The sequence below is a fragment of the Mus caroli genome, unplaced genomic scaffold (genome assembly GCF_978045245.1).
Source record: "Mus caroli unplaced genomic scaffold, Mus_caroli_1 scaffold_3, whole genome shotgun sequence".
In the NCBI taxonomy this organism is placed as follows: domain Eukaryota; kingdom Metazoa; phylum Chordata; class Mammalia; order Rodentia; family Muridae; genus Mus; species Mus caroli.
The window spans coordinates 127,841,437-127,868,088 of NW_028227258.1; the positions used below are offsets into that span (position 1 = coordinate 127,841,437).

At 42.4% G+C, this 26,652-nt stretch overlaps 1 protein-coding gene and 1 long non-coding RNA gene across 16 annotated transcripts in view; one reads left to right on the top strand and one right to left on the bottom strand.

Moving 5' to 3' along the window:
• Positions 1 to 14,318, top strand: part of LOC115030651 (uncharacterized) — a 71,580-nt gene extending 57,262 nt beyond the window's left edge. Inside the window, exons 5-7 of the mRNA XM_085835350.1 lie at positions 10,764 to 10,903; positions 12,139 to 12,199; positions 13,863 to 14,318. Coding sequence (XP_085691476.1) covers positions 10,764 to 10,799 — 36 coding nt within the window. The 3' untranslated portion in view covers positions 10,800 to 10,903; positions 12,139 to 12,199; positions 13,863 to 14,318. The remainder of the gene's footprint in view (positions 1 to 10,763; positions 10,904 to 12,138; positions 12,200 to 13,862) is intronic.
• LOC115030650 (uncharacterized) overlaps positions 1 to 26,652 on the bottom strand; it is a 614,991-nt gene that overhangs the window by 396,867 nt on the left and 191,472 nt on the right. The gene's annotated exons all lie outside the window — the stretch shown is intronic.

A 26,652-nucleotide genomic window follows, 5' to 3' on the forward strand; every position in this document is an offset into this window, starting at 1 on the left:
AAAAATCAAGTGCTTTGCTCAAAAAAATAAAAGTTAAGATAGTGGGCAATTATAAGTCATTTTGCTTTAAAAAAAAATTGCAGAAGCTCCTCTGTACATGCTGGGCACACTGTGTTCTGTCTACTCCAGGTCTTAATGTGGCTTCTCTGTGAGGCTGTGCAAACTTAGCACCCGTGAGGCCGTCGACACACAGTGAAAGTCTAGTATTTATAAAGTGCAAATAATCCCTCCCCTTTATGTGGATAGCAGATGGTACTTTGAATGACCCTAAGGCCATCTTCTGATTCTTCAAAGAAAAGAATTAGGCTTGTGGATGCTGTAGTGTGAGGATTAAGCCTTGTGATTCTATTCTGGGACTCTCATCCCGACCACCCACTTGTGGATATACACTCATTCTTTTTCATCAACCAAGGGGTTCTGGGAACTCCTAACTGAAATTTCTGACTGCTTTGTAAATGAGCAGAGGACTTAGTGGGTTGTTAATCACTAAATGAGACGTTGTGGAGATAACACAAGAGAAGAGCCTGATGCTTTAAACGGAAGACAGCAAACTTGCCAACATTCTGGTCTAGTTTTCTAAGCAATATTGGGGATTGATAGAGATGCTATCAAGAGACCAAGGGGATTGCTCAGTTGGTAAAGTCTTTTGCAAGCAAGAGGACCAACATTGGTTCAACACCTAGAACACACATTTCTTAAAAAGGTACATTGGTGAATGCTGTAATTCTAGCACTGGAGAAGGGAAGATTGGTGGATTCCTGGGGCTTGCTGCTCAGCCAGCATCGCCTGCTGGCAAGTCCCAGGTGAACAAGTGGCCCTGACTCAAAAAGAAAGGTGGATAGTACCTGAAAGGTGAAATATCCCCTATGGCTTCTTACATATGAACATACACAAATACACATACATACACAGAGAAATTATGAAGCCATAAAATCACCCACATGATACTATCCACATGCTACTCCTCAGAGAGCACAAAAGATGCAAAGCCTTCCCTGTCCTGAGGGGTAATTAAATGACTTCTGTCTGATGGGTAAGTAAGAAAAATATCCCACTGCCATACAATAGGAAGGTAGAATAGACCACACACTTGACTCTGACTGTTTCAGCGTCCACATTTATAAAGCAAACAGAAACATGGGATCAATTCAGATAGTATACTTTACTTAATCAATATAGTCAAAGAATTATCATGTCAGAACCAAGCAAATCTAACAAAGTATTGAGATAAATTAATGAGAGAAATAACATTCTTTTACTTTTTCTACTAAGTCTTCAAAGCCAGTATGCAGGCCACATTCAAGGCCTGCCTTAGCACACACAGGCGACCTCTGCATGAGCTCCACATGTGACAGTCACTACCAGACCCATCACACTTCACTCACTGAGCATTTGTTTGCACTCCTCCTATACATTCCAAGTTAATAAAGTTTTCGAGCAGTGCTTCTCAGCCTTCCTAATGCTGCGACCCTTTAATACAGTTCCTAATGTTGTAGTGACCCCCCCTCAACCATAAAGTTATTTCCTTGCTTCTCTATAACTGTAATTTTGCTACTGTTATGAAACACAATATAAATATCTGATATTCGGGGTAACTGACAGGTGACCGCTGTGACAGGGTCGTTCAGTTCTCACAAGGTACGAGATCCACAGGTTGACAGCCACTGTTTTACAGCAACTGGTGCTGGGAAGATGGCTCAGTTGGTAAAGTCCTTATTGTGCAAGCATGAAGGCCCAAGTTTGGTCCTCGAAACTCATGTAAGAGCTGAGCGTAGTGCTGTGTGCTTGTAAGCCCTGGGCCTGTTTGGCCAGCCTAGGCTACTCAGGTAAGTCCCACACCAGTGAGATAACCTGTGCTCATGAAAGGAGACAGCATGTAAGAAATGACCGTCTAGGTTGTCCTCTGTACTCCATACACATGTGCATACACATGGAAATAGTTCAACTTCACAGGTGCACACATGCATGTACACCCACACATAAGTATGAAATAAAATATAAGCTGTATTTTAAAAGTATTTTAAGAATCTGTAGAGAAAGTACTGTCCATGTGTGCACTTTAAAGGCAGCCGGTCTCTCTGCCCCTCGTGATGGAGGGAGTGACTGGTGTGGCTGCATTCATTGTTGTCTTCCGCAAGCCTGCAGAGCCATGAGTACTGCCACAGCAATGCCTCTCAAATCCTCAGCAACTTCTGTAGCCATACTTACATTAAGATCCACATGGAGAATTTCAGAATAAATATGTGTGGGAAGCCATGTAACCAGGACCCTGACTATAGGAAACTTGTCTATAACTAATAGTATATCTGGGTTTTGTTTTGTTTTGTTTTGTTTTCTGTATTATTTCAGTTCATGGAACAAACTGCCAGGGAGAGCTTTCCAATCAACCTTTCCCTGTTCAGCTCACAAGTCATTTCCTGAGTCTCTTCTAGGTCTACAAAAGCAACAAAATAAATGCTTTATTAGGGTCTTCCCAACATACCAAGTACTAAGAAATATAAACAACATATTTTTAAAAGACATTTCCCATTAGTTATACAACAGGAGGAAAACAATCATTGAGGTAATTAATTCTCAAGGCCCCGCTGAAGGGCCAGCAGGAGAGTTCGGCCTGTGTGAACAGAGAGCAGGAGTGGTTTTAGATGGGGTTAGTGCTTGAGTAGATCTTAGAGGACTGAAGTTAATTTTACAGATAAAGAACAAAGGGGCAAGGTTCCCAGCAATGGACAGATTCTTTTAAGTGCGGAGTTGTAGGCACATGAGTCACTTAAGAATGTAGGAGCTAGAGAAAGTACCCATGGAGCTAAAAGGGTCTGCAACCCGATAGGTGGAACAACAATATGAACTAACCAGTACCCCCAGAGCTCATGTCTCTAGCTGCATATGTACGGGCATCATTGGAAAGAGAGACCCCTTGGTCTTGCAAACTTTATATGCCTCAGTACAGGGGAATGCCAGGGCTAAGAAGTGGGAGTGGGTGGGTAGGGGAGTAGGTGGGTAGGGTAAGGGGGAACTTTTGGGATAGCATTTGAAATGTAAATGAAGAAAATACCTAATTAAATAAAAAAAAAGTGAGCAGAAAAAAAAAGAGTGTAGGAGTTTAGCCACTAAACAGCAAAAGAGCAGGGTACCATTAGTCAGACCTGAACTGGCCAACCACGTGGGAAGACAGTCCTACTTGCCTACACTAGCTGTGTGTCACTCTAGAAACAAAGTCGGGTGTGCCAGAGGAGCAGCGGGAGTCACAGTCAGATTCATGGCTGAGATAATGACTGGAGGTTATTCTAGAAGTAGGGTAAACTGTGAAAAGTTTCAGTCAAGTACATTATCAGTTATGTTGTAGGGACCCAGTCAAGCACCTCTGCAGAGAATGAGTTAGAAGGAAAGGAAACAGAAGGCTGGCAGTGCTTAGAGGATTGCATTAGACCAGGAGGGACAGGGATGGAGCTGGGCTGAACCCATGGCCCTGGAAACAGAGAGAAAAGACCAAACTCAAGGTGCAAAGCTGGCGACCAAGTGCACGTGAGGGAAAGGAGACTGATGGCAGATGAAAGATGCATTGAGATGTCCTATCTGGAAGTCCTTCACACAGAGACATCACCAAACCAATGACTGGAAGGAAAACTAACATCAATGCCCTCTGCTGAGGCTCTGTATAGAATTGAAGGGCAGAAGCAGGTCTCGTTTATCTTTGAGAACCTTTAAACTGATAGTTTTAGTACCTAACATGCACACATGAACATGCATGCGCATGCGTGCACACACACACACACACACACACACACACACACACTCATGCATATACACAAGTGAATTTCTGATCCTTCAGCCTCCACTTCCTAAATGCTGCTATTATGGGCATGCACTGCGGTGCGCATATTGTGTGTGCTGAGACTCCATGCATGTTAGGTGGGTGCTCTACCAACTGAACTCTGTCTTCAACTCTTTGCTTTGCTTTCCTTAAGAGTCCTTCCACGAAAACCCTTTGCCCAAGCAAAGAGCCAGGCACATCCTATGGCTCCAATGGAAGTCAATATGGAAATCCTAAGGTCTATTACAGAGCACACACTTATCCTTACATGCCTGTGACCGTCTATATCTGGTGTGACACAGGCAATGAAAAAACTAGAATGTTTTATTATGTACTGATATATTTGTGCGCATATTCCTCTAGTCTTTTATTAAAAAAAATGTTATTCTGCTATGCTTATAGACAGGAGCCTGGCATGACTGTCCTCTAAGAGGCTTCAGCCAGCAGCCAATAGAGACCCACAGCCAAATATTAAGTGGAGCTTGGGGCGTCTTCTGGAAGAGTTGGGGGATGGATTGAGGAGCCTGGAGGGGATAGGGATTCCACAAGTAAGCCAACAGAATAAACTAACCTGGACCCTTGGGGGTTCCAGAGACTGAACCACCAACCAAAGAACAAGCACAGGCTGGACCTAGCTTCTCCCTGCATATATGTGTCAGATATGAAGCTTGATCCCCCAACAACTGGAGCAGGAGCTGACCCGACTCTGCTGCCTGCCTGTGGATCCTGTTCCCCTAACTGGACTGTCTTGTCTGGCCTCAGTGGGAGAGGACGTACCTAGTCCTGCAGCGACTTGATTGCCAGCATGGGTTGACACAGGGTTGGGTGATGCTCCTCTTTTCTCAGGGGAAAAGGGGATGGGGGACAGGGGAGGAGCTGTGTGAGAGGGGACAACAACGAGTGTGGGCTGGATGAATAAAGGAATAAATAAAGTAGTCAAAAAGGAAAAAATGTTTCTGCTGAGATACTGTTTACACAAATTAGGAAAAAGAGAACTAATAATACAAGTACTATACTATCTAGCTCCAGCTAAGGAAATAAAATGTTACTATTGAAATTGACTGTCTGATAACTTCCTCAACACCACTATCCAACTCTACCTCCAAGGCCAAGGTCACAATGAGCTCGACTTTTATTTACAATGTAATAACCACTTGTGTATTTTATTTTGAAGTGGTGTTTCAAAATAGTTCCTTCAGAGTTTATATCGTACTTATTCTCAAAGATTTAAGATCTTAACAAAAAATCTTAAATTTCTATCTCTGTGTGTGTGTGTGTGTGTGTGTGTGTGCACGTGTGTATGTGTGTTCATCTACATATGTGCATATGCATGTGTGTTTGAGGTGCATGCGTGTGTGTGTGTGCATGTGTTCATGTGTGTGTATATGTAAGTGCATGTGTGTGCTGGTATATGTGCATTTATGTGGGGTGCATGCATGCGTGTGTGCACATGTGTGTTCATGTGTTTGTGTGCATGTGTGTGTATGCATGTGTGTGTGTGTGTGTGCACGTGTGTATGTGTGTTCATCTACATATGTGCATATGCATGTGTGTTTGAGGTGCATGCGTGTGTGTGTGTGCATGTGTTCATGTGTGTGTATATGTAAGTGCATGTGTGTGCTGGTATATGTGCATTTATGTGGGGTGCATGCATGCATGTGTGCACATGTGTGTTCATGTGTTTGTGTGCATGTGTGTGTATGCATGTGCATGTGTGTGTGCTTGTGCTTATATATATGCATTTGTGTGTGTGGGTGTAGCATTCCAGGATGCATTTGTCTAAGCCAGAGGTGAGCACTGAGTGTCTTCTTCAGTCACTTTCTGTTGTAAGTTTTGAGACAGGGTCCCTCTATGAACCCAGAGATCACTGTTGACTAGGCTGGCTGGTCCATAGGGAAGATCTGTTTATGCCTCCAAGCACTGTGATTACTGACCTGTACTGCCACGATAGACAATTTACATTCATGCACTGAATTCAGCTGAATTCATACTGAAGATCCAAGCTCTGCCCCTCACACTTTTGTGTCAAGTGCTTTATCTACCAAATAACCTTGTCAGCCCCTTACATTCTTACTTTAGTTAAATTAAACATAGACAGCTCATGGGAGCTACCAACACAGCAGCAATGACTGAATAAAGGATTGCATTGAGATAAGAAGCTCTAGGAGGTGGAGTAACTTGGTCTGAGCTGCAGTTCTGCTAACTTAGAATGAAAGACACTAGCAGTGTAACGAAAATTGTTAGCTGCTGTTTAGGATGCTCAGGTGAATTTCTAACTGTTTGACTCTAGGGATATTATTGTGAGCAAGTGAGATGGAAGCTAAAGTTCTGTCCTAGCCTATGAGGAGTCTACCTACAGGTCTGCATCCTAGCCTATAAGGAGTCTACCTGCAGTTCTGCATCCTAGTCTATAGGGAGTCCACCTGCAGTTCTGGGTCCTAGTCTATAGGGAGTCCACCTGTAGTTTTGTTCTAATCTATAGGGAGTCCATCTGCAGTCATTTCTGTGGTAGAGAAGGGTGTGTGTGCAGGTCCTTGCAATCTATAAGTTATGGCTGCTGTTATTATCAGGAGTCAGCATGCTTGTCATCAAACCTGAGAGGTCCACACAGCAGGGGCTGCTTCGTGAGATGCACACTACAAACACACCTGGTACAAGTCTTCACCTAAGTAAACTTTGCAAAACCTTCATGGCCTCATCTCAGTTTATTTTCCAAAGGAGAACCTTGATTTCCTTGGAGATTAAACCAGTTGTCTTACACTGCAGCGTCAGTAAGAAGCTAGTGGGAAGACTAAAGTCCATGCCCCTAGCTTCGAGAGATGTTGCCCCTCCCCTAAACACAGACATAGCATATGGCCTCAGTTTCAAGATCTGTGTACTCTCTTCGGGATGAGGTGCACAGGCTCACAGTGAAACTTTTCAAAATAAGATGCCACCCCCTTCGCTCTCTAGATTTTGGATATGTGCCTTCACATCTGGCTGCCTGCCATCAAATGTTTGCTCAGTGTCTGTATGGAGGAGACAAACACCTGGGAGCATACAGATGTCTTCTAGTTGTTTCTTTCTCTCAAATGGCTGTGTGTCCTAGATTTTGGTTTCACTATTGTGTCTGCTACCATTCCTATTACACTCAACCCAGCATCCACAGTTCCCCTTTTTTATAAAGATGCAGATGAGTCTCAATGAGGCAGAGTAGCATCCCTGAAGATCTCCCAGCCAGCATCAAATACATGACTACAACAATCTGTTGGTCTCATCCTGCCTAGGTCTTCTGAGAAAGCTGCATTGCCTTCTGACGGGTATAATAACCAACTCTCACATTCCTGAATGATGCTACTCTGATTCTGTTTGTGTTTTCATGGCTTCAGCATGGTCAATCAATCTTGAGGATCTGGAATGAACAGCATTCGTGAGATACCTGATGTAGATGCTGGGAATAGAACTTGGGTCTACTGAAAAAGCCGCTCATACTCTTAACTGCTCAAGCCAGAGGTCTGTGTCTTAGAAAAAAAAATACTCTAAAGGTTGAAGAGGAGAGTAACTAATCTCTTATTGTATAGCTCGTTCTTTTCTATTTTAATTTTTCTTAGCATCTCTTGTTGTCCTAGGCTAGTCTCAAACTATGTAGTCAAGGATAAATTTGATCTTCTGAATTTCCTGTCTCCATCTCCAGAGTGCCTATGTTATCATGTCAGATTTTATGGGATGCTGGGGACTGAACCTGGGGATTTGGGCATGTTAGACAAGCACTCTACCACTGGAGCTACATCCCCAGCCATCTGATTCAGCTTTTCATAGCCAACACTTAGACACATTTAATGCATGGAAAGCAGGGAAGAGATGCAGGTGGATGAGATCTTCCTTGCTGTGCCTTCATCCAGTTCACTGATCCCTGTACCTCCTCTTTACTGACTACAGCATTTCTGAGGAGGGGCTCTTTGTGGGGGTTGCCGTGAATACACAGGCATCTACGAAGTCCTCACCCAACACGGGCATCTTTGGAGTCCTCATCCCATCCCATTCCATCAGCAGTGATAGGAATGACAGATACAAAAATAGTATCTCTACATGGAAAGAAGACAAATGCCAAAATAAATGCCAAGTATACCAGAAGCTGAGAGGAAAGCAACTAGTCCAGTCTCCAAGCTTTCCCCTTCATCCTTCATCTAGAAAGATGTATTAGACTCAGCCAGACCAGACAGTTTGAAGCCATTCCAGCCCAGGGACGGCCCACAGTAAAAGGTAGTTTGCTATTACAACACACTAGGCATGTGTCAGTGGTTCGCAAGACCAGGCTTAGAGGACAAGAGGACATCTTTATGGATCTGAGATAACCAAAATAAGCCAGACTGTGAAAGGCAAATAGCATGCATGCATTCTCTCCTTTGTAAATTCTAGATTTAATGTAGAGACATAACATCCTCTCTCTCTCTCTCTCTCTCTCTCTCTCTCTCTCTCTCTCTCTCTCTCTCTCTCTCTGTGTGTGTGTGTGTGTACCCACATGAGGATCTATTAAGGAGCATGTAGAAATATTTTTTCCTTATACAAAGCATTGTATTAATTTTTACACTTTAAAATGTGAAGCCAGTTCAAGGTCACTCCTATAGATTATTATTGTGAAGTAGCTGGGTTCTGAGGCACTTCCCTGACTGGGAAAGGAAAGATGGTTGTAGATCATAAGAGGCAGCAGCAGCTGTGGTACCTGCCTGTGACTGTTTCTATCTATCGTGGGCACAAAGGATCAAATTTGGAACTCTGTTCGGAGTTACCCTTTCAGAAGCTCAGTCTTCTTCGAGAGCCCAGGAGGCCTTCACTCCACCCAAAAGTAATCTTGTGACAATCTTGGTCAGGTCAGACTTGCTGGGGTCCTTAGGTTTTCCAAGACTGAACTAGGGGTGGGGTCAGGTCCAAGACAGCTGTCTCCATGACAGTCTGCTAATGCCCAGAAACCCGGATTTTTCTAATGGAACAGTTCTGTGAGCTTGCATAATAAATTCCCTGCAACTGTTCAAAATCCAGACCTAATCACCAACGGCCAGTAATGTAATCCTGAAGAGAATGTCATCTTCCCATCACTTGATGAGCAATTACACAAGTCCCCACTGGGAAGTCCCTCTAACGGCAAACTTAAGCATTTTCAAAGGCCTAATATAAAAATCCATGCGTAGTTCTACCTCAAGACAGGGAAAAATAAAGAAGTTCTGGCCATTTCTTTTTTTAAGAGAGAAAATTTAATAATAATATAACAACAATAATAACTGGATTTAACAATCATATATATGTTTCCCCTCAGTACAAGACCTTACCTTTTCCTTCCCTGCTGATATTATTTTAGCATCTAGGCATGACTGTTCAGTGCTAATTTTTTAATTTTTTATTAGATATTTTCTTTATATACATTTCAAATGCTATCCTGAAAGTTCCCTATACCCTCCCCCAACTCTGCTCCCCTACTCACCCACTCCCACTTCTTGGCCCTGGCATTCCCCTGTATTGGGGCATATAAAGTTTGCAATACCAACGGGCCTCTCTTCCCAATGATGGCCGATTAGGCCATCTTCTGAAACATATGCAGCTAGAGACACGAGCTCTGGGGGTACTGGTTAGTTCATATTGTTGTTCCACCTATAGGGTTGTAGACCCCTTCAGCTCCTTGGGTGCTTTCTCTAGCTTCTCCATTGGGGGCCCTGTGTTCCACCTTATAGATGACTGTGAGCATCCACTTCTGTATTTGCCAGGCACTGGCATAGCCTCATATGAGACAGCTATACCAGGGTCCCTTCAGCAAAATCTTTCTGGCATATGCAATAGTGTCTGGGTTTGGTGGCTGATTATGGGATGGATCCCCGTGTGGGGTAGCCTCTGGATAGTCCATCCTTTCATCTTAGTTTGTCAATTTCTATTCAAGTTCAGGGTTAGGTGAGATTAAATAAACATGAAATTGCTCAAAATTTCACAGTAATAATTAATATGACAAAGGACAGAAAAAAAATCAAGGATCACAATTTACTACCCTAATGCTATGGTCCACTCTATTCTAAAAAGAAAAAAAAAATCAGATTAGAAAGCCAGACTTGACTAACCTCAAAATGCATACATTTAAGGGTGTTCAACTAGATAGAAAATACATTTCTAAAGACAAGAATGCCTTGGCTCCTATTATATAAAGCTAGGGACAGAAAACAGGGATATCTTAGCCAAGCTAGCCACTGTGAGGACCCAGGGAGCAAAAGAGAGAATTGCTAAGGTAACCAGACAGCCGAATGTAATTATACGAATTGGAATTCAGCCAGCCTGTGCAGGCAATACCCACACTCTTTAGAAAATGTCATAGACTCCTTTAATAACTATGACAATTTTCCTCCATAAACATGTATTAGTAGGACATATCAGAACAAGAATAAAATATTCTTGTTTTCTACACCCATGAGTGGATACAGAGCCAGAGCAAAGAAGAAGACAGAATTTAAATCTCAGAATCACGATTATGAACTTGCTTAGCTACAATAGTCACTTTTGTTTCTAAATGTAATTTAAAAATATATATATAGGCAGAGAGGCCCTCTGCCACATGTCACAGAATGCAAACAGAGTTTAACAGAAAATAGTCAAAAGGGAAACTTTCAGGGCTGGTGCCAGGCAATGCTACACTCCTTACATTGCTGCTTCAGTGTGACGATGGAATGACACCGGCTTTACTGAATTGTTTAACAGTGGATCTGGATGGAATAACATAGTCTGCTCCAGAAACAAAAGAACCACCGAAAAAAAAAAGGGGGGGGGAAATAAACAAATAATGGCTTCCAATTTTTAAAATTGTCATATAATGTATGGATATCTGGAAATAAATTCCCGATTTTCTTCTGTTGCTCATTTTGGTTGAGTTATTAAATTAAGCAATTCCACCCAACAACTAAATGAGTGCTTACAGCAGCGATCCCTATTCCTGCAGGCTTCAGGCTGTGAAGATGAGAAAGGAAACCAGTAGCCTTTCCAGATGTGAGAAGAGCCTTGCCACAAGATGCTTGGAGGGATGAATGACCAGTGTGCAGAACACCCAGATGCTGTCCTGGCCCCATGGGTACTCAGCAGGTAATCTTAGATCAACTTCCTGCTCATTTTCTAAGAAGCACTCTTGAACCCAAAGAACAATATCAGTTATTATCAATAATCATCTGCATTAGAGCAGAACAAATACATTTCTATTAGGGAAGAGAAAACCACCCATTCCATCACTAAGCTCCACATCATTTTATTGTATTCATTATTATTTACTATTGGCAGGTGGGCTGTGCATGGCACAGTGCAGATGCTGGGGCCAGAAGTCTACTCCATGTAGTTCATTCTCTCCTCCCACCTCTATGTGGGTTCCAGCAGTCAAAATCAGGTTGCCAGGTTTGTACAGCAAACACCTTCAACTGCTAAGCCATCGTGCTGGCCCAAAGGTTGGCATCACTGAAGCCTATAGTTTTTTTTATGGTCCTCCATAAAAGAAGTAACAGAAGTCCTCATTTTCTACCATAAAGCCCCCACTTTCTTAGAGGCCAGTGGCCAAGACAAGTGAAAATGATTCTGACTGTGATTATTCTAATTCTGGTTATTGGTAAAGTTGCCACTCTCCGTGTTTTGGCAACATTAGCTCAAATAAGCATGGGCCTTTGTTTCTAGGGTGAAACATGAGCTCTGTCTTCTAAATCAACAGACAAGAAAGTGTCTGAAATAAAACTTTAAAAGATGGGTGATGTCTAAGATTATAAGACCATTAAACAATACTGGTAAGTACAGAGACACAGCAAAGCAGTATGGAAACTTGGCTCAAGGGTGAGCTCATGAAGCCTGCCTTATGTGGAGACAGCCTTCCAATTTGGTTCTGAAGTGAACAAAAAATAAAGGTTGATTTAATCTGGCCATGATCTAGGTGAGTGGTCTTTCTTCTGGCATCTGTGGGGTTAACACAAGCAGATCCAGGAACTTGCTCTGACTGCCCAGTCACGAAAGTTCACTTACATTCTCCCGTGTTCAGCTCTAGGGTTCAAGGTGACTGATCATATATACTTCAATACTGTAGTAAATAAACAACATTGTGCTCAATAATCAATGACCTTATATGACCAACAGGCCTTTAGAGTAAAATGCTGTGTCAGGATTGGGAGTGCCTGAGGGGTGAAAGGGTTCTGGTTTGGCTTCCAGGTGTGATTGGCAAGATGACTCCCTAGGCCCCAGAGCTGGTGAGAGAGGCAGCTTGAAGTCCATCACCAGCATGCAGCCTATGGAAAGTCAGCTGCATTATAGCCTTGCATAACTGTTCTATCTTAAAACCTTGCCAGGTACTTCCCAGACCACTCAACGTAAGCTATGCATTCTTGCGAAGCACGATTTCTCCAGACTGTAAGTAAAACAATGGCTTTCCTCACTACTTCCTAATTAGACAATGGTTCCCTTCTTCCATGGTTTCAGGAAGGCTGTCACCCAGACAGTGTTTGTCATGAAAAGAAGTCCATAGTCTTGTCCTATAGTCTTGTCCCCTTCTCCACATATTTTAAAACTTAATAATAGTCCAGTTTCACATTTCAATTCTATTCAAACCTCCAACAAAATTTAGCTTCCAATTTGAAAATACAAAAAGGGCGTCCTTCAGAGTGGGATGTCTACTGCTGCTCAGTGGGTGGCAAGAAGGGAAACCCAGTGCTGAGTTCATTTACAAATGACACAAACTTGAAGTCTGGTAATATCTAAATAGGTATAGATTAGATAGATATAAGTATAGAGTAGATATAGATATAGATAGACATAGATCTATCATGGTTCTCAATATTAATGTTTCTATTTGGCTCTTTTAGAAACTGTTTTGTTAGAAGCACCTCTGCTAGTTCCCTCTGTAAATGGCAATAAATGTTTTCTTCACAAAGGAAATCATAAAAGAAACCATACCCTAGGCTCACAAAGGCTAGATGGGGCACCCTGGGCTTGGGAAGCAAGCTTGTCTTGTCAGTGTTGGCAGTCTACCCAAGGCCAAAGAGCCAGGATGGAGTAGAAACGAAGCAGCATCAGTAAATCCGATTCTTCCCCAGAGGTCTCAATTATAAAATTGAAATATGTGGATACTGCTTTTTTTTTTTTGGTATTGTTTTACTTGGTGTTCTCAAGGCAGTATCCCTCTGCAGCCCAACCTGGCCTCAAACTTATAGCAATTCCCCTGCCTCTGCCTCACACATGCTGACGTTGCAGTTTTGAGTCACTGTGGTGGTTTGAAGAAGAATGGCCTTCATAGGCTCATCTCTTTGAGTGCATAGTCCCAAGTTAGTGGAACTGTTTTGAGAAGGATTAGGAGGTCTGGCCTTTCTAGAATAAGTGTGGCTTTTTGGAGGAGGTGTGTCACTGGGGATAGACTTTGAGGTACTAATAGCCCCATGCTAGGTCTAGGTCTGGTCTGTTTCTCTCTCTCTCTCTCTCTCTCTCTCTCTCTCTCTCTCTCTCTCTCTCTCTCTCTCTCTCTCTCTCTCATACATTGTAAAGTTTTCAGCTACTGATCCAGTGCTGTGTATATATGCTTCCCACCATGATGATCATGGACTAACTCTAAACTGTAAGCAATTAAATGCTTGAGTTGTCTTGGCCATGATGTCTTTCCAGAGCAATAGAAAAGTAAGTAAGACAGACAGTTGTGCCTGGTTTACTTCTGTGAAATGATATTAAATTTCTCCTCTGTCGGCCTTAGAAGATGCTTGGCATGTAGAATGTCAGGGGTAGAAGGTGAAAACCATGTAGCTTATGGAACATGCTTGGGATGCAGCTGACTTAGAAATTCCCTAATACTTTTCCCAAGAACTGGCACTTACATCACAAGATACAGTGTTTCCTTAAATTGATTCTTAATATTCTGGAGCTGAAGCAAGATGGAACAGAATTTTAGAAGTTGTTCTGACTTACCTGCCTGATGATACAGTAGATACTGTGAGCTCAAAAAGAGGCCCTTGACTTTCTGATATTTTAGATGTTCACCATTAATTAATTTTATACATTATTAATATTATATATTAATCTCTTCCAGATGACATTCCTGAACCACAGAACAGAAGCACTGGCTCCTGAGCACAGGGCTTCTCTTTCCACTTTAAATTCTACTCAGAACCTCACCATGTTTGTGTTACTAGAAGAGAATCTGAGAATCATACTTTGGGGTTATAAAGGGTCTACTAATCATGTTTAGGCATTGAAGTCCCATAAGGTAGAATTTAGCTAAAGTGACAATCCATGTTCTCTGATCAGGAAGTGCATAATTCTTGGCTAATAGTTACTTTGGGAAAAAAACAGCCCTGGTCTGCTTCAAGGTGCTTATGATAATAGTTTACATGGTAAATCTCCACATTTGTTCAAACAATCATTCCTTGGAGTTTCGGCCTCTGTTAAACATGCTTCTTGATCAGAGTATAAGCTGGAACCATAACACTATATAACCTGATGGGATGTCTGATCAGTGCTGCCTCCCTTTTCTGCATTAGCCACAACCAAGCCATGAACCATTAATAAAGAGTTTCTCTTAATTGATCTCTAAGTGAGGGGATGATTTTTTATGGGAGGGCATATCAGTTCTGTAATTAGTTACAGTGTGTGCACATATATGAGCAGATATGTGCATGCATGTGAAGATCAGAGGTCAATATCAGGTGTCTTCCTCAATTACTGCATTACCCTAGAGCTGGCATGACACGCCACCATTGACTGGGTGCCTTTAGCAACAAACATTTATTTCCCTACAGTTTTGGGAATTAGAAGTTCAAGAAAAGCCGGGCGTGGTGGCGCACGCCTTTAATCCCAGCACTCGGGAGGCAGAGGCAGGCGGATTTCTGAGTTCGAGGCCAGCCTGGTCTACAAAGTGAGTGCCAGGACAGCCAGGGCTACACAGAGAAACCCTGTCTCAAAAAACCAAAAAAAAAAAAAAAAGAAGTTCAAGAAAGATTGATTCCTGCTCTGGTGCTGTTCTTGACTTGAAGAGGTAGGCACCTTCCTAGTGTATTTCTGCAGCTATGACAAAATACCACAGTCACGATGATATGTACAAAGGAAAGATATATTGCCTACAACCACAGAATCTCATAGTCCAAGACCAAGATGTGAGCAGATCCAATGTCTGCAAAATGCCTTTCCCTCACAAAGGGCTCCATCTACCATGCTCAATGGTAGAGAGAAGAGCTATAGGACAGAGGAGAATCTTGCATCTTCACTTGATAAAAAGCAGAAGTGCAAAGGGGACATCTTTGTACTTCACCTCTTAATCTTATGACAGTGGTCATTAAGTTTGAACTTATAAATTTGAAGTGACTCAGACCATAGCAGCTGCCCTGACCCAGCATCCTTACATAGCTATCCTTCTGTACACACACAAATATAATTCTCCCCTTCTTCTTTTATTGTTTGTGTCTCTCTGTGGTGGGTACACGTTCATGTGGATACTCGTGTGTGTGTGTGTGTGTGTGTGTGTGTGTGTGTGTGTGTGTGTGTGTATTCACGTACGTAGAGGCCAGAGGACAACCTTGACTTGTTCTTTGACATAGGGTGCCTCACCTAACATAGAGCTCACCAAGGAGACAGGGTTAGCTGGGCAGCTACCCTCAGAGATCCTTCTGGCTCCACCTCCCCAGGGCTGGGATTAAAGCCTGCACTTACCATGTCCAGCTTTTTCACAGGGTTTGGGGGGATTGAACTCAGGGCATTCTACTGACTGAGAATTCTCCCAAATTCTTCTCTACTTATGAGATCAAACCTCTTTAAAGACCCTCATTTCTCAATATAAACTCATTCTTCTTAAAGTAAGAATTCAACACATGTGTAGGGGTTAGTTAATAGTGTGGCCCAAACTAAGTTTCTGAGGCTGAAGAAGCTGGAGGCACCCAGTTCTGTCCTAGTTTCTAATGCCTTAGTTGTCTCTTTCACCCCAATTCCTCTGCTGAGTCACTCCTCAGGAACTGTCTAGGAACAGTAGCTGGCAAGGAGAACTGCTCACAGCTGATTTGTCTCCCGCACGTTAGTAGATACACACACTGTATCCACACAATGGGTGAAATGGTTAGGAAAGGAAAAAGCAAGCCCTGTGATCACAGATCTTCTGCCAAACATTGTCAGGTGTCATGCACGTGGCAGCTAAGAACCCGAAACCCACCAGACCTCCATTTACATCCATGAGAAGTGCAGCAGGGGCTGGGCAGTCAACAGGAATCAAGCATGAGCCTCACTTCCTGCCCAACAGGGAGTGTGAGACTCAAAGGAGATAATGAAGTTTGTGGGTCCGAGAGGCGGTAAAGCACCAGGCTGTTATACTAAGAGTCACTAAGTCATCCTTCCTGCCCCTAACCTGCTGATTCTCTGTCCAAAAGTAATCCCTCCTCCTTTGCCACATTTGGAAATTTTAGATTCTATTCCTGGAATGGATGGTCTTCCTTTCAACACACTCCATGGCCCACACTGTTTCTCTGGAGCTGTATAACCTGTTGCCTCTAGCCTGTGTAACAAGGTCACCCTAATTGAGTCATGTCCCTAAAGCTTAACCCCTGACCTCAACCTCTCACTTTGCGTTCTCAAGCCCAACCTCCAGCCATAGAGACTCCAGGCTGCAAAGGACTCATTGCCTTCTTCCAGGCCACCGCCAGAGGTGACTGCTTCTCAGTCTCCAGCTGTTCCTTCCTCTTCCCTCATAACCCCTGCTTTCCATGGCTGCTGTCCAGCCCTCCTCATGCACTGAAAACATCATCCTCTTCTCAATTTAGCAATCAGCATGTGAAGAACAGGGCCAGGAGCTGTGTGGGCGGAGCCCTTGAGTCAGACTCATCCCCTAAGGCGTGGGGGAGGCAAGTGGGTAACACACCATGCAATGTAAAGTAGACACAAATGGTGCTGCACCCAGACTGGCAGTCAAGTTCTTTCTCTCGAGAGGCTTTGGGCAGGTGAGCACTGTAGCTGATACTTAACGTCAAAAGAGGGCGCACAGGGAAGGAGTAATAAAAGTCAGTGTTCAGGGCAAGCCTATTAGCTGGTATCCTAGAGGCCAAACCTGTGCAGCTTATGGGAGCTGGGCAACACTATGTGATGCTGGGAAGAAGCTGAAGCCCGAAGGATTTGAATGCCAAGGGACTTCCCTAGTGACAAGGCTACTGTGTGGCTTAGCCAGTCAGTAATCCTAGCCATGTGACCATATTTACACCAGAACCCATGAAGAACAACCCAAATGGAGTCTCTTGTAATCCTCACCTTGAGAGGAGAGCCATCAATGAGTTATCTATCAGTTTTTCTCTTCAAAGGGAAGGTAGCCAGTCTGTAGCTCCAGCCCATGTGAATTCTGGACCAAAGCATCGGTTTAAAGTGAATATTCCTAAGGGATGATCAAATTTTAATTCTCTTTTTATTACCTTCAAATTAATGAATCAAACAGCCTTTAAAACAGTTTCTTAAGAGAAGTATAACACAGGCTTGACCCCCAATTCCTGGTCTCCCTTTGTTTATGATTCCTACCAAGAACCCAAACTATCTCCCAGCTCGGCTGCCATCAGAAGGCTTCCTTCCCCACCACTCATCTCAGGCTCCCATCACTGCCTTCACATCAGCCCAGGGCTGATCCCTACATAGCTGTGGACTCTTGAGATCTGTTCATTGTACCCGCTTCTCCCATATTTCAGCTTCTCTGTCGTTTCCCTTTTCAGGGTATCAGCTGTCCATCCCAAAAGTAGCTGTCTAAAATCCCAAAAGTCCTCCAGGTCCATTCATCCCTGATATGTTATCAAACTTAAAACCCGGTCAGTTTTCATCTCAACCTCCGTTGGGCCCTTTGTTCAGTGTTTGAGCCTGGGTCCCCAGAGGTAGCTTTCTTGTGGTTTTTCCTGACTCGAATCCAACACAAACCTGGCTGCCAACCTAATCTCCTTTAATATATCACTTTCCTCATGCTGACTCCCAGCTCAATAGTCTTAGATAGTTCTCTATTCCAGATTCAACCCAAATAGACCAAACGCTCGCTAGGATGTTTCCAAGGTGCTCTCTTCCCTGGGTGGTGCATGTCATTATCCCAGTTGCACTGATGCACACAGCTGAGGTGCCAAAGTTAACATGCCAGAGTCTGATAACAAGTAGACCAGGATTACAACTCTGCTCTGTGGGTCCTGCGCCCACGCTTTGCCTTAATAGGAGTGTGTAACCCTTGAGTTTAGATTTTAATAATCTCCATAATCTCTGCTTGCCTCATTTAACCAATTACTTTTTTTTTTCTAGACACCCAGCATAGCCTTCCCCTGGGGCCCAGTCAATGGTATTCATCTCATCCCTGCTTTTCCTTGGTCATGTTCCAGACCCTGCCCCACCCCCATGGCCCAGCCTATGAGACTAAATGCCTTGAGCCCTATCATTGGTTTCTGATGGTGACTCTGGCAAGCCAGCCTTTTGTTGCTTTTATGTTCCAGACTAGTGGCTCATAGGCTACCAAATCCCAATGGCACAGTGATATGAGGTTATATGGAGTCCTCTGTGTATAAGCACACACTGACCTATATACCACACACATATGTTTGCTATTACTATATAAAATTAAATAGATATTATTGTGTCATAAAAATAACAATATAAAATGATCCATGCTTATCTTTTTCCACCCTGTGGTTTACTACTAATCACAATCATTAAGCATGTATCAAGGCTCAGTGGGTAAAGGGCCTGCCACAAAAGCCTGAGGACTCAAGTCAAGTCCCCAGTATCCATATAAAAAGTGGGGTGTGGTGGCCCATCTAATCCCAGCATTGTAGAGACAGACATAGACCATTCTTTGGGGCTCAGCTGTCCTAGCCTAACTGGGACCAGTGAGACGTTGTCTTAAAAAGCAAGATGAATAGTACCTAAGGAATGATAGCCAAGATTGACCTCTGGTTTCCATGTGAACACACACACACACACACACACACACACACACATACACCACAAAATGTAAATAAACCAACATTAGCTGTTGTATGACTTCTGTAAAGTATCTGACATTAAAAATGAATCTTTAATCTCAAAGGAAGGAAAATACCTTCTTACATGGAAGTGTAAGCAGTCTTGCTGATATGTCTTCATGTGTGTCATTTAATCTGGGGCTTTCAAAGCGTTTCTTCAAATATACAGAAGAAATTGAGTTCAATTCTGCACCTCATAGCATCACAGCCAGCCTGAACACATAGCAGTTGGTGTGATGAATTTCTTTTCTCCACTTATCACAAGCTAGAATCATCTTGGAAGAAGGAACCTCAGTTGAGAAAATGCCTCCATCAGATTGGCACAGGAATCCGTCTGTGGAGGTGTTTTTAATTATTGACTGATGGGGGAGGGTCAGACTACTGTTAGTGGTGCTACCCCTGGGCAAGGGGTTCTGAGTGCTGTAGAAAGCAGGCTGAGCAAGGCATAGGAGCAAGGCAGTAAGCAGCACTCCTCCATGGCCTCTGTACCAGTTCTTGTGTTGAGTTTCTACCCTGACTTCCTTCCTTTTCATCATGGATTGTGATTTGGACCAATAAGAAAACAAGCAAGCAAGCAAAGAAACAAAAACATACATACATAAAGCAATTAACTAACCAAACAAACAAAAACCCTTTTAACCCCCGAGTTGGTCACATGGTATTTATCACAGTAATAGAAATCAAACTGTAACAGTATGCAATAACTGCTTACATGCCCGCCCAGTAATGAAGGCGATGGTGTGCTCAAGCAAATTCAAGCTCATTTGCTAATAGATAGCTGAGAAAAAAGGCAAGCTGACTGTAGGATACCACAGCTCTCAACAAGTCAAGACACCAGGTTTCAGTCACAACCAGTCCACAAGGATTTTGGTGACATTGCTGGTCAGAACTTTCTTTGAAAAAGCAAGGAGCGTCACTAGAAGGCTCTGGGTCCAGAGCTCTGTCTAACTGATCTCCACATGCACAAATCTCACTTCTGTTTGTAAAGCAAACAAAGGTTTCAGAGTGCTCACTCAAATCCCCATGCCTACACAGCATCAGAACCAAAGGGTGCTCTTTGTACACTGAACACAGATATCTAACATGGTAGAGGATTGAAGGAGGGCGTTGAGAAACTGGTCCAATCAGAATGGTTCTATGGAAGAATAATGATCCCCTGCATAGCATCATTAATGAATCTGGCTTTTCATTAGATTTATCAAATAGATTTATCAAAAGTTACTAAAATTTGATCATTTAGTTTCCAAATATTTTATATTAGAAGTATGTCTGTATTATGTGCCTTGACTTCTATCAAACATTTTATATTGAAAATAACCTTTCCTTATGCTCATGCTATCAATGATTATTTTATACAATACAGGCATGTAACATTGGGTTTTTTTCTAATGCTCTGTACATTAAATAGGCCTAAACAGTACATATAGAATTTTAAAAAGGATTTATAATAGATTTATATAGCATTTAAAATAGGATTATAGAATTTTAAAAAATTGCTTCAAAACAATGTAGCTTACTTAGAAGGTGTGAAGTATAGTTTTTATATAAACTCCGCATCCCATCCCTTTTAGAGTTCTAATTTACATAGCCATCATATAGCAACTAAAAATCAATAAATTGCTTTGGTATCAAACTGTTAACTGAATGTCAAACTTCACTCAAATGTCACCAGTTTTTCTATTCATAGCCTTTCTTTGTTTTGACCTAATACAGAACCCTAAAATTGGTCTCATCTGTTTCCTTAGTCTCCTCGATGAGTGACAGATCTTACACTGCCCTGTCTGTCATGACCCCGTTACTCTTGGCCAGTTACTGGTCAGTTACTTTGTAGACTTCCCTTTTATTTCCCTGTCTTTTCGAATGATTCTATTAAGGTTACAGATGCTAGACCCTATCTCTGGTTCATCTTACCAGGGGGTACATGATATGAAAAATCTTATCTCTGGCAGGTTCAGCCTGGTCATAGGTGAGATAGCACGGGCTGGGGCAGCTCATTGTTAACCGTTTTCCCACTGTACTTACCAAATTTCTCTGATTTCCTCTTACTTCAGAGTGAGGTGTCAGTATCAGGCACCGTTAGCACCTCTAGCAGCTTGCTTTTCTGATCTATTACAGGCTCAAAAATCAAGAAGCGATAGCTTGAGAGAATTCTAAATCCTTTTAGAAACTGTGTTCTGAACAAAAGTTTATCGTAGACTTGTGAAGTTGCCTTTTTTTTTAATACTTAGGCTGTTTTGTAGTTTCACATATTTCACAGTCTGGGGTGTTTTCCTCTGGAATCTACATCATCGTTCGTAAGCTTTAATGAGCAGCCTTCCAAGTGGAGCCATCCCTGGGAGGGACTTACAGATCAGATGTAGAGCCCTGAAGACAAAAATGGGATTGAGCTATATCCAGCTCAGAAAGTGGGTTTACTTCCCAGTTCCGTGTCACAGAGGCCATGACAAAACATGGAAACAGGAATGTGGAAGCCATCGATTTCATAAGTCCTCCCTGGGTCAGCCGTGAGAGGACAGTCTGCTATAACACTCATAAACCAAATGCTATCTCCTGTTGACACACGCTAAGTACTCTCTCTAAATCTGTAAACCTTACACTCCCAGTTTCAAATCAATAGGCTGAAGGACCAATAGACATTACATCTTCGTGATGCTACCCACATGACAGAAGAATATTTCTGGAATGGTCTTTTCCCCACAGTGCCGTCAAACCCACACCTCCTCTTGTTTGTCGGATTTCACTGAAGCTATAATTTCTAAATATTTAAGAGAATAGTCCTTTTCTTTGTGCCTTACACAGCTCCCCTCCATTTAAAAGTTCTATGTGAACTATATACATTTCTACCCAGAATGAGCTGTATTTAATGTATATTTAGCATTTATCATATGCTTAAGGTGTTTTTGTTTATACCGTTTTTATTTGATGAGGTTAGACCTGGCCCATTCCTCCTGGTTTATACAAACTGAGTAAGAACGCAAACATTCTCAAACAGCATGTTTAAATATGTGCATGGTAGTTATCTGTCTCCCTCGTGCACAGTTCATAAAGATGATTGAGTTGGCTGTTGTTCTGTTGTTTAATATGATAATTAGGCAATCACTAAATCTTATACTTTCTTACAGAAAATGTTAATACACATTGAGAAAACCAAAAGCAGAGAGCTGTAATCTGGACGATAAAATGCATTACTCTGTTTAAAAGGATTGTTTCACAGGCACAATTAACAATCAGCGGCCACAGTGTAGACGGTGTTTTGATGCCATCTGTTGGAATAAGCCTTCTCACTCTCTGGAGTGAAGCTATAATTTTCCGTTTACAGTTTCATTAGGCAACACGCAAGATTAACAGTCCCCCAAAGCAGAGGAATTCAGACACTTCCACTGTTACAGCCTCCTATAAACAGTTAGTTAGTAAGCTACTGAAATTTCCTGGAAATGCTATTAGAGAGCAGGCTGTGAGACCACACATTTCTATCTTGGTTGCAGTCTTAAAATATGAACAGTTCAAATGCCAATGGCTTCTCTACTCTTAGTTTTAGTACTGAAGATATGATTGCCACTCTCTTGCTTATTTCTGATATCTGTTAACTTCTAAAAATAATTTACTTAGGCCTAAATACCCTATAACAGTATGAGTGAGGAAAGCGAGCAACCTGCCCAGTGTAACACATTGCTGTTTATTGTTATTAGACTATTAAATGTCAGATCAAAATCTCTGGGGTTCCTAATACACTAGAGGGTGCTAGCTCTCTATGTGTATACAGTTAGAAGGCAAAACTTTTACCATGGTTAGTTTGGGGAATTACAAAAGTTGACCTCACCCCCCCCTCAAAAAAAAATCCTATTAGAGTACATGGGCTGTGCTGCATATAAAGGAAAGAAGGAGAAGGAAAAGGTTTATTTAAGTCCAATAAGACTGAATCAGCAAGGGTCTAAGAAGAGAATCTGCCACCAAAAAAGGCAATATCACTATAAATGCTGGTATCAATATGGCCTTTCTCTGTGACTGGGTCATTAGCTGCTGTCTCCAAACCTGAGTGAAGTCCGCAGCTCATTAGACACAGAAGTATGGACTGTGAGCTTCCGGGCTACCTCTCATGCTCTACAAGGGCAAGCCACCAGGCAGAGAAGGCTTCTTATTATAGAAGTTGGCTTCTGCTTTCAAAGAGAAGATGTGTGTTGTGACTCAAAATGAGCTCAGGACACTGTCCTTTTAGATGCATATGTAAAGAGTTCAGGTATTTGCAGAATGACTGGTTCTGCCAGGAAGAATTATCATAAAAATGGCAGTGATGTTTACATTTTAACATAAATTAAGCAACTTATTTGAGATTCTCTTCCACTGATAGACTGTTTGAACAGTCTCAGATGGGAAGATGTCACTGTGAAGATCTGAACTTATGTTCTACAGTTGACTGGTTAGTCACTCCCTAAGTAACTGATGACTTTCTGCAGGTCTCGGCACAGCTGCAGAGTGAACGTGTGCAGCTCACAGATGCACACACGCACAAGCACACACATGAGTGTGGAGAGACAGAAATAGATTTACATTGCATAGCTTTAAAAAGAGACTCAATCCAACAAGAACTTCATCACGGATTCTATCACATGTACCTGTGGGGTGTATGCCTTTTCTTTCCTTCTTTTGAGTTTGGTTTTCTCTCTTGAAAAGACTAGCTAACAGCATTCTGGATAGATAGACTCAAGCCCAGGGAAAGTGAGGTTGCTCACTTGCAAGTTTCTGCCCGCGGAGCTGGGCTGGAGTTCAAACTGTCCAAATCTTCAGAATTTCATTCTCAAGGTCTAGTCCAACCTCATTTTGCTTTCTCCTCTTTTTTTTTTTACTCCAGGAACCAAAATACATTCACATGGTCTCTCTAGTCTATGGGCACATCATCCAAAAGTGTTTTAAATTTCTGAATCTCCCCCTGCTCCTGCAGGTCAAGCGGGAATTGGAAGGCTGAGTGTACCTTTGCCCACACCAGTAGGGGCTTTCCCAGAGCCTTTTAACATTCTGGTAAGGAACATCTAAAAAGTGCCCAAATGAAGGATGTGTCCCATCATCTCCTGTCATATCAATTCTGCTTAGCAGAAACAAAGCCATGGACTTCCCAGAACACAAACACGAAAAGAGCACTATTTGTGCTTATATGTGCTAAGCAAACACATAAGAGCAATCTGTCAAGACCCTTCAAACCTAAGACTACCAAAGACAGCCCAATGATCACAGACACTGCTAAAATATAAACACTGGTGTCATTTTTATGATTCCTTATCTGAAATGGCTATTCTTGGTCATCAACTTGACACTAGGAATTAATCTAAACTGAAGCTGGTAGGTATACTTATGAAGGATTTTTCTTGATTGGATCATTCCAGGTAGGAACACTTGCCCTAAATCTATATCTTTTGAGATGGGAAGACACACTCTAAATCTGGGCCATCACTTTTGATGACTCCCTATATAAGGGACATGGAAGAAGAAAGCTCTCTGTCTCTGGTTGTTTTTTTCTCATTCTCTCTGCCAAGTTGATTCCTTTTACTGTGATTTGAGCCCAATTCTTCAGGACTCTGGCATATACTGAAGATCAGCTGAGACATTCAGCTTCTTGGGCTGAACAACTGTTGGATTCTTAGGCTTTCTATAGGGAGACAGCCATTGTTTGACTAGCTAGACCACAGTCTATAAGCTACACCTATAAGTAGATAGATATAGATGGTATAGATATAGATACATACATACATGCATACACTCTCCTCTCTCTCTCTCACACACACACAGTTCTTCTAGTTCTGTTTCTCTAGATAACCCTGACTGATACAGTGTAAAGTGCCCTGCCAGAACTCTACCTTGCAGAAGTACTCTCTGCAAATGCATACGTTTTAAAACACACACTTAAAAGGACAGCATCCTCAGCTCATTTTGAATCACAATAGAGATTTGTCATGGATCAAATTTGCATCCTCTTTTTGGGAGCAGGGGCAAAATCTGCCATTGTAAAGCATGGAAAGTGAGCGGAAGGCAAGAGAGTGCCTTTCAGATGGTCAGAGCTATCAGAGGTATCAACTCTGATGACCCGTGCCACTCTGCACAGGGGAATCAGAATCTTGCTGTGCTCTTCCCATCTCCCCAGGGACAAGCCAGCTTATGGCCTTTATTGGACTTGTTCTTGAGTCTGGACTACTGGGGCTCATTTCTAATTCTGCCCCATGTTAGACTCATCACCATATGTAATCTACTTAGTCTGTGCCTCCATGTTAATTTAGAACTTGCCATTTTTCATTTTCTGCATGACTAATGCTCCCTGTCTCCGTCACCATCATTTTAAAAGTCTCCCAGTGGGCTTCTAGCCTCAAAAATATGTTCCCAATATGACTTCTACCAAGCTCATTTGAAATTCGATAAAATTAAAATTCACGTAATGACTTCACACTAAACTCAAGTTCCAGTCCTTATAATCGCTTAGGCGGTCCACATGCTGCTCCGCCTGTTGGCCTCTGGGACCATCTCCTTCCCTCCTCATCTGCTTTGGAACATTCAACATCAGATCTTGCAGGACTTGCATCTGAGCTTTTGCCAGAGTGGTCCAGTTAGAACCTTCCTTCAATACCTGCCCTTTGATGGGCCTTCTATCTTTCTTTCTCATAGGGTGACTCTTCCTCTGTTTAATAAGCACACACTAATCCTCGTCTTCGCTACTACTCCCCAGTGCTCCTGCTGACCCAGCTTGCCCATTATTCTTTTTCATGCCATATCTTACTTTTCAGTCAGTATCAAATGTATTAGTTTAATATTGTTTACCATCTTTCTTCTCTAGGTTCATAAGGCAGGGGTTTTCTCTATTTTGTTCATAGCATATTGCTTACAGTTTTCACTTTAAAACATTTCAGTAAGTATGATCAGTAAGATGCTGGTGTCTATTCGTAGCTTTGCTGCCCTGCTATGGAGAAACTCAATTTTCTTCTGCCCCCTTTCTCTTTCCCCCTCCCCACCCCAACACACACAGTGCTAGGTTACCATATGTAGTTTTGTTTTGTTTTGTGTTTTTTGAGATAGAATTTCTCTGTGTACCCTTGGCTACATGTAGACTTACATGTAGACCAGGCTGGCCTTGAACTCACAGAGAGCCTGCCTTCCTCTGCCTCCACTGAGATTAAAGGGGAGATTAAAGACAAGTACCACTATGGCCTGGCATGGCTGTTTTATTTTGTTATTTTTGTTGTTGTTGTTTAATGTTTTTTTATGTTATTTTAAAATTCCAATGCCAAGATGGTGTTACTTCTTTGAAAGTTTTTAGCCAGTGAGGTCCTGTAAACCCTCAAACCTCACAGGACTTAGTCTTGCCATTGATCTTGTTTACGCTCCAGAACTTGATTGCAGTAGGGTGTTCTTAGTGAAGATATCACATTCTTGAGTCTTAGAACACGATGAAATGAGTCTGGTATGGACCTGTAAGCTGCATCCCTAATGGCTGATAGTGCTTTAACAGTGCTAGGCGGTGCTCTTCAGGGTACTGGAGGGGAGGTAAACTCATCAACCATACCCAGCTCTGAACTCTGCATGCCCCAATAACCACTGGCCTACAAGGACACACCTACTGGTACAACAGTGACATAAGCATCATAGGAGTAATGAACTACTTTCTGATTGGATGTAATTCCTACTCTACAAAACGGAACTAATATTGTGGCACCATCACCCTGCTAAGAACCTATAACTGGCTAAGTCATGCACCGTAGGATAGGGCCTATTACCATTGAACTGCTAAATGGACACAGTATTAAATTGACTTCTAGTGACCTATCATTATACCCATTGATCAATGCCTCTATTAGCCACCATCTGAGGGTCTTCTGTTTTCATCAG